Below are 8456 nucleotides of genomic sequence, written 5' to 3'. Positions count from 1 at the left end.
GGCATGTTGTTAAGTCGTTCAAGTTGACGACTGTACCACCAGACCGGCCCAGTAATTTGCCTTACTACTACATTATTTAAACAACTATTCTTTCGCCGTCTGCTAATTGTGTGTATGCGTTGGTGTGTATGTACATTGTGGTTGTGTATTGTAATTGGTGGGTGTTAACATTTATTTATTGTGTGTCACACACTTGACGATGCGGGAGAAGCTGGTTCATTTTGCTGGATTCTGAATTTGTTTATTACGATGTGTGTATGGTGCTGCACCTGTCCGTCCAGAAGTCGTATCATGACCCCTAGCGACCGGCCCGGTGAACTCGTTCAGCAAAAACACTATGACCACCATCTCATCTTCACTGACGGATCGATACAAAACAGTTTAACTGGCTGTGGAATCTTCTCCAGCATCGACAATAGTGCCGACTACAAGCCCATACAACAATCTTCACTGCAGAAAAAATAGACCAGGTTGTTGCAGCTGACGAAGGCTTACGCAGAGACAAACCCAAGTTATTTTCACCGACAGTGCAAGTGTGCTTTAAGCACTTGAATCTGCTACATCCCGTGATCCGAGCATCCAACACTGTGCAATATACCGAATTCACCTCAAATCACATTCTGCTGGATTCCTGTTTACACAGATATTCGCAGATAACGCAGGACGTAATAACCCGGCCTGCTACCTTAACACTCTACCACGCTGTGACTTCATTCGCCCTAGCAAAACCATCATCGCTAATAGCGGGAATGGTTATTGGGTTAGCAGCGGCCGCTCTTTCTTGAGAACCATCAAGACCACAACACCACCATGGAAAGACCATCCATCACACCAAGACCAGATAATCCTATCGCGACTTCGGATAGGACACACTCGGCTCACCCACACCTGCAAGAGATCGATACACGAACGGGGACTCTCTCCTACGGACCGCAATAAGGGTCAGATGTGCGTGCTACGCTTATTTAATTGTTAAAGTGAAATTCATCTGTGGCGTTTAAAATAAAGAGACTAAGTTTTTAACAATACAACACTGGCGATGAGGTGAAAAAACCTATTGAATACATCTACCACGAGTGCAGCGATAGTGCAGTGAACGATGGAACAAACCGACGCTGAAGCGGCATCATCGCGAAACGGACATGCTACGGACGGTGGCAACGATTGGCTGCAACAGGGTTTTCGGCAGCAGCAGGAGCTACTCCTTAGCAAAATCTCCGCAGCAGTAAATGTGCGGGACACTAACGCTGATCGAGGAGTGGAGGCCTTGGCTGGCCAAGTGAAGGAGTTTCAGTACATACCGGAGGAGCGTGTGACCTTCACAGGCTGGTATGACGGATACGAAAATTTCTTCACATAGGACGCTGAGAAGCTGAGCGAAGATGCGCGGGTAAGACTGTTATGGCGGAAGTTGAGTAATGCTGAGCACGAGCGATATGTGAGCTTCGTTTTGCCGAAAACGCCAGCAGACTACAACTTTGCCACTACAGTAAAGCAGCTCAAAAGTTTGTTCGGGTTGCAAGAGTCCAGCAAATGTAGGCGTTTCAAGTGCTTGCAAATGGAGAAAACGTTGTCTGAGGACTTTGTAACGTATGCGTGTCGGGTGAACAAAATGGTGATTGAAGCTGAGATGGCAGGATAGTCCGAAGAGCAAATGTGTTTCTTATTTGTATGCGGTTTAAAGAGTGATACATATGCGGATATACGTATTAGATTGCTTTCGCGTTTAGAAGAACGAGAGGAAATTTCTTTCAACGAAATATCAGAGGAATGTAAGCGACTTATAAACCTCCGACGAGATACCGCTATGATTGAGGGCGAGCACAGGCAGATAAACGTTGTGAAGAAAGGAAAGATTGAGAGACCTGGTCCGAAGAGTGGTAGGGAGAGCCGTGAGAAAGAACAGGAAGATTATCGTGAAAAAGCTGCACAGAAGTGTTGGCTTTGTGGTGAAGAGCATTTTGCCCGAAAGTGCAGGTAAAGGCATTACCAATGTAACGATTACGATCGATATGGCCATAAGGAAGGATATTGCAGCTCAGCGGAGCGCTACAAGAAATCAAAATGGCAAAATGAAAATGACGATGATGATTAAAAATGGCATAACGGAAGGGAAAAGGAGGGAAACCTTATAGAAAGAGAAATGGCGAACCTGTGATGAAGGCACCATTCGAGGAGGAATATGAAAAAGCTGCGATAAGCCAATTGATGATTTTTAGAAGACATTTGTGAATGTGTGTTAAATTAAGATGAAATGTTTTATTGTGCAGGTCACCCAGAAATAATTTAGGTTCAAGTAGAGATATGTTCTCGTTGTGTCCATATGTAACCGTGTATGTGTGCATGTGTGTAAATGAACCAATGTTAAAACAAGAGAAACGCGAGTCGTTAAAAAAATAGGAAACTATAACGCGAGTCGATAGCATTAGTTTTAAAAACGTGATTTTTAAAGAGCCATTTTAAAAACAAAAAAAATGATGAGATTCTTGTTGGCGTATGCGAATGAAAAAAAAAAAAAAAAAAGATTGTAAGCAAGTGATCGTAACCCCGATGTATCACTTTGTTCGTCAGTTAGATACGTATACGTTCAGGATTAGCAAATGATTAAGCAGAACGACGGTACGGTTTCTACTTCTTTCTAGAGTTATTCTTAGAATGTATAGTGGAATGAGCCTTACCGCCGGTATTAATTGGGGAGATGTTGTGTGCGACAAAAGAGGTTGCCTACCCCTGGAAACCGTGCAGCAAATTAAAGGTTGATTGATTGAAATACTAAATGCAACAAACAGAGCTAAAAATACGGCATTTTTCACATTAGCTACTTTGTGGTTAGTCTTGCGGTACAGTGCTCAATTTTTACAACCTTACAACAAACTCTTCATGGTTTCGAGTCTCGTACAGTTCGATCACCCCTCTTCCTCCTCCATTGTATGCAGACCTGGTATTAATCTTTCAAATCAGTCGCAGACATCTAAGCCTATAAATTGATTAGACTGGAGATCCCCCTACAAGTTAATAATTTTAAGCTTAAGTAATCTAAATAATTTAAGTAATCTTCAAATTAGTTCTCTTTTTTTCTCACGGTTTTTAATTAGCCAATAAACTAAAATAAAAGTGATTTCATTTATTTAATTTATTCTCCTATTTTAGCAACAGCAACCACTACCTGCTGCTTGCTATAAGTATTGTACTGTAAATAATCAAATGAAGGGTTCGTTATTTTTTATCAGGGTTTACTACACCATACAATAACTGTCCCCGTGTTTATTACCACCGTTTACTTAAATAGACAATTCTACACCAGGATATACATAGTAGGCTGTGATGGCTATTCAAACAAGATTATTGTTATAAACATGTTGACAGTTGTTCATGGATTTGGTTAACCCTGCAATACAATCTGCCAAATAAATTAAATCTAGAATAACGCTACTATTTCAGTATCAACAATCTCGAATTAGGTATTTTTTCAATTAGAATGCTCGGCAGAGGAGAATGTTCCCGTTGCGGGAAAAGGGACCATACTCCGTTAGATTTGAAATGTCCGGAACAAGGAATGTTATAAGTGCAAGAAAGTTGGTCATTTCGGTTCGCAATGCCGCACACTGGGGTCGATGAAAAGGCGAGATAATAAGAGCTACCGAGAAACCAAACGGTTCAGATCAGACAAAGTTAGAGCCGTAAATAATCAGGATGAAAGTGAAATGGGAAATGGAAACTTTATTTACAATATCAGTGACGGGGGCGAGAGATTGCGAATTAAGATCGGGGGAGTAATGTTACATGTATTATTGGATTCGGGCTGCAACAAGAATATTATCAGTGAGAAGGCTTGGGATTTATATGATTTTCGTGATTGCAATCGCAAATCAAATTATTTGCGCGTATGTGCTTTGAAGAGACGAAGATTTAGAGACATAGTTTGTGAAAATCAGTGGAGTATTTTGAAAGATATCGAAGACATTGTGAAATTCGTATATCGACCGTGTGTTCCGTGTCGATGAGTGTGTGCGCGGGCCCGCGTGTGTTCCGTGTTAGTGAGTGTGTGAGCGAGCGCGAGTAGAACCTTCTGGAACTATCTAGAAATTTCTCGGTTGTTGCCGCACGTGGCTTCCTTTTGCCCGCGCGTGTGTGTATGCGCGTGTGAGTGTGTGCGCAAGCGCGTGGAACATTCTCGGCTGTTGCCGCGCGTGGCGCTTCGTTGCCCGCGCGTGTGTTCCGTGTTAGTGAGTGTGTGCGCGAGCGTGAGTAGAACTTCTGGAACTTTCTAGAACTTTTTCGGCTGTTGCCGCGCGTGGCTTCCTTTTGCCCGCGCGTGTGTGTGTGTGTGCGCGTGGAATTTTCTCGGCTGTTGCTGCGCGGGGCGTTCCGTTGCCCGCGTGTGTGTGTGTGCGCGAGCGCGTGGAACTTTCTCGGCTGTTGCCGCGCGTGGCGCTCCGTTGCCCGCGCGTGGCGTTCCGTGTCGCTGTGTGTGCGCTTCTCATAGCATCACAGCGTCGGGGACATTCGTGGTGGCGGGGGGTAACAACCCGCCACCATGGAAACGCGACTGAGAGGAAGGACAATATCGGTCGATGAGCGTCCTACCGTCGCAACAAAGAAGCCGGTGAGCGAGAAAAAACTCGGGACCATCGTCGAGGAACCGTCATCGGCAGGAGAGCCAGCGAGGACCATGGCGACGGGAGGAGTGAAATCGGCGGGAACGGCGACGAAGCCGGCGACTTCAACACCGGTTTCCGAGTGCGTCGGATGCTGGCGGATGCAAAAGCTTATAATGAGACGACGGTCGGCATTGTCAAGCGGTTGGAGGAGCAGATCCAGTTGCTGCGCTTGCAAATGGAGACCTCCAACGAGTAGCTGAAGGAAGCGCTAAGGGAGGTAAAAAAGGCGCGCGAAGAAGCTCGGGTACGCGAAGCGGAACACCGCGAAGAGCTCCGCAAGGAGAAGGAGCTCTTCAACGCTCTTCTAGCGCAAAGCCTTGGTGGAACCGGCGGAGCTCGGCTAGAGAGCCAGCAGGAACTGCAGCGGGAGCAGGAGCTGCTTCGGAGGATGGAAAGCCAGCAACGACAAGAACAGCGGCAGCAGCTGGAAGATCAACAGCGCCAAAGGTGGCGTCAGCAGCAGCAGCAACAACAACGGCAGCAGCGGCTACCTGCGCAGCAATGGCCGACGGTGCAGCAGAGCGGGCGTGCTCAGCGTCAGGGCGTGGCGGAGTCGGCATCCTCGGCGGTACTTGACGAGCCAGGAACGTGGGTGGAGGTCGTTCGCGGCAATCGGCGTGGGAATAAGCAGAATGGAGTGAATCTGCCCCGGCAGTCAGCCCAGCAGCAGCCAGCACACCGGTAGCATCAGCAGTGGCCGCACCAGCGAAATGGGCAGCAGTAGCAGCGGATGGACATTCATCAGCAGGAGAAGCGGCGTCCGCGACGAAAACGCCCGGATGAAATCGTCGTTGTGCCCGCCCCAGGAGTGTCCTACAAGGACATGTATGTGAAGATCCGGACCAGCCCGCGGATTGCCGATTTCCAGCGGCAAATTGGGGTTGGCAGAAGAACGCCGAAGGACCACCTCCTGCTGCCTTTGTCCCGCGACGTCGATAGCGTGGCGCTGAAGGACATCATCCAGGAGGTCTTCGGGGAGAGTGGATCGGTAACCGTCAGGACAGAGATGGCTGAGGTCGTCCTGACTGGAATCGACAACATGATCGACGAGGAGGCGCTCAAAAAGGCGTTCATGACCACTCAGGGAAAGCAGTCATTGGTGGCCACCGTGAACCTTTGGGAGCGCCGAGACATGACGAAGCGGGCTCGCGTGCGCCTCCCACGAGCAGAAGCGGAACTCGTCAAGGATCGCCGATTGGAGCTGGGCTACACGTATTGTTCGGTACATGAAGCCCCAAAAGTATCGGGTCAGCTGACTCGGTGCTTCCGGTGTCTGGAGCGGGGATACATCGCCGCGACGTGTACGGGGGAGGATCGGTCCAAGCGTTGCTTACGGTGCGGTGACCAAACTCACAAGGCGTCGGGTTGCACCAACGAGATCAAGTGTATGCTGTGTGGCGGTGCTCACCGTATTGGTGCCGCAGCCTGCGGTGGACAACCCTCGAACTGAAATGGAGGTGCTACAGATCAACGTCAATCGCAGTAGGAGCGCGCAAGACATTGCGCTCAACACGATGCGGATGGAGCGGGCGGACGTCTGTCTGATGGTGAAGCTGCACAGTGTCCCCAGGAACAATGGGAACTGGGTAGCCGACAGGGACGGGAAGGTGGCCATCATAGCCAGCAGCGAAACGTATCCGGTTCAGCAAGTGGTCTCCGTGACGCAGTCTGGGATCGCGGCTGCCCGGATCAATGGCGTTGCACGTGCCGAAAGCTTGGAGAGAGTCATGACGGAAGCTTGTGACGGAGCCATGGCGCGAGTGTTCCCTTCACAAGGTCACTCGGGACGACCTGCGTATTGGTGGACGCCAGCGATCGAGGTCCTGTGTGAGAACTGCCGCCTCGCTAAGGAACGCCTTGAAGCTGCCATCGACGAGGAAGAGCAGATCGCCGCAGCCAGTGACCTCCTCCAGGTGCGGACCGCCCTGGAGACAGCCATCACCACCAGCAAGAAGGAGCATTTCGATGAAATGCTGCAGGGCCTCGCGGAAGACGAGACGGGACAATGGTTCCGCAACGTACTTAGCCGCCTTCGTGGAAGCTGGACGGCGAGGGAGCGCGATTCATTGGTGCTAGAGGGCGTCGTTTCCACTCTGTTCCCCCAGCATCCTCCGGTTGACTGGCCAGCGTCACCAGGCCAAGTCCTGGAGAGGGGAGAGGAGGAACCAGTTCGGGACATTACTGAACAGGAGCTGCTGGACATCGCGAGCTCGTTGAACCCTAGGAAGACTCCAGGACTGGATGGTGTGCCAAACGCCGCTTTGACGGCCGCCATCCGGAAGCATACGGACATCTTCAGAAAGTTGTTCCAGGAATGCTTGGACAACGAGCGGTTCCCGGATGAGTGGAAGAAGCAGAAACTGGCCCTTATCCCCAAGCCGGACAAGCCACCGGGGCTCGCTTCATCTTTCCGCCCGATTCTGCTGCTGAACAACCCGGGCAAAGTGTACGAGCAGTTGCTGTTGTCGCGTGTGGTGATATGAAATCTTCTAACTACCCAAAAGAATAATGTGGCTTGAATTTGTGTAGTTACTTGGAGTTTATTTCTTCTATGTTAACTCGGGCAGCGTTTCCTCTTAGATCGGACTTTTGTTAATCATCCTAAACCTCAACTTATCCTTAATTTATACTCACTCGTTCGCGCCAAAATTCCTTAATCCTATTCCTCATTGGCTAATCCTAATTATCGCCTATTTTACTATTTCCTATTTCCTATCTTATGCTATTCTATTCTATCCTACGTGTAACCTTAATTGTAGATGTATGTGTGTAAATATATATATGCATAATAAAAATCTAACTATGTGTATGTGTGTAAGTGTATATGTGTATAATTTAAACCTAGCTAGCTATAATTATTCTGCGCGCGTTTTGCCTATCTTGCAGGCGCTACACCTCCCCCCTTTAGAAATGAAAAGCGTATGCTTTTCATCCCTTAATTAATCTATTTTTATGCACTGTACTTAGTTTGTTTGTATTTGTATTCTTTATTGTACAGTTAACATTATCTAACTTTACTACTATGTACGGTCCTAAGTATATCGGATCTAATTTTTTTCTATTTTCGTTTTTTAGATAAACCGCATCTCCTATTTTTAAGATAAGGGGGTTTACATTACTATTTGCTCTAATCTGTCTTCTTTCTTTTTGCTCAATTAAATTTTTACGCGCTATTTCGTTTGATTTTTGCAATTTGAATTTAATTTCATTAAAATATGCATCATAATTGTATACTGGTTCAATATTACCATGGCATAAATCTTGGGGAAGAATTGCTTTTTTTCCAAATATTAATTCGTATGGGCTATAGTTCGTATCTGTATGAGGTGTTGTGTTATAATTAAATTCGTAAAATTTTAGCCAATCATCCCAATTGTCACCATGCTCATTTGTAAATGCTCTTAAGTATTCATTGAGTGTTCTGTGGTTTCTTTCCAAGGAACCTATGGTTTCTGGGTGATAGGCAGTGGCAAAAGTCTGCTTGATCCCCAGCAACTCCGCTACCTTTTTTAATACCTCGTTATTGTATTCAAGGCCTTGATCCGATTTCATCTCAAGAAACCTCCCGTATTTTAATATGCAGTTCTCAACCATGGCCCTAGCTATCGTGTTCGCTTCTTTATTTTCTGTTGGAATAAGAACAATGTATTTCGAGAGTTCACATTGCATTGTAACGATGTATCTATGATTTTTATTGGTTTTCGGCAAGGGACCCACTGTGTCTATACAGACTACTTCGAAAGGCTTTAAAGGTGTAGTCGTAACAGCACTTTTTTCTTTTGTATGTCTTACGAT

The 8456-nt window shown here is 47.1% G+C and overlaps 2 protein-coding genes across 2 annotated transcripts; both read left to right on the top strand.

Moving 5' to 3' along the window:
* The first annotated feature begins 4672 nt into the window (after positions 1-4672).
* On the top strand, positions 4673-5346 carry LOC121592215 (putative uncharacterized protein DDB_G0271606). Its single transcript, XM_041913622.1, has 2 exons — positions 4673-4744; positions 4858-5346. Exons 1-2 carry the CDS (start codon positions 4673-4675, stop codon positions 5344-5346), a joined length of 561 nt encoding a protein of 186 aa, XP_041769556.1.
* Positions 5347-5391: 45 nt separating this feature from the next.
* Positions 5392-6111, top strand: LOC121592214. The gene has a single exon (XM_041913621.1). It carries the CDS (start codon positions 5392-5394, stop codon positions 6109-6111), a length of 720 nt encoding a protein of 239 aa, XP_041769555.1.
* The last annotated feature ends 2345 nt before the right edge of the window (positions 6112-8456 follow it).

The sequence above is a fragment of the Anopheles merus genome, chromosome 2L (assembly GCF_017562075.2).
Source record: "Anopheles merus strain MAF chromosome 2L, AmerM5.1, whole genome shotgun sequence".
Lineage (NCBI taxonomy): Eukaryota > Metazoa > Arthropoda > Insecta > Diptera > Culicidae > Anopheles > Anopheles merus.
The sequence above is the reverse complement of the archived record's forward strand: the minus strand, read 5'-3'. Positions and strand labels throughout refer to the sequence as shown.

What these genes read in the sequence shown, in the direction of transcription:
- LOC121592214 (XM_041913621.1), top strand. Translation starts at nt 5,392, where the DNA reads ATGGACATTCATCAGCAGGAGAAGCGGCGTCCGCGACGAAAACGCCCG.
- LOC121592215 (XM_041913622.1), top strand. Translation starts at nt 4,673, where the DNA reads ATGGCGACGGGAGGAGTGAAATCGGCGGGAACGGCGACGAAGCCGGCG. An exon ending in CAACACCGGTTTCCGAGTGC is followed by an intron (nt 4,745 to 4,857) that starts GTCGGATGCTGG and finishes TCCAACGAGTAG; the next exon opens with CTGAAGGAAGCGCTAAGGGA.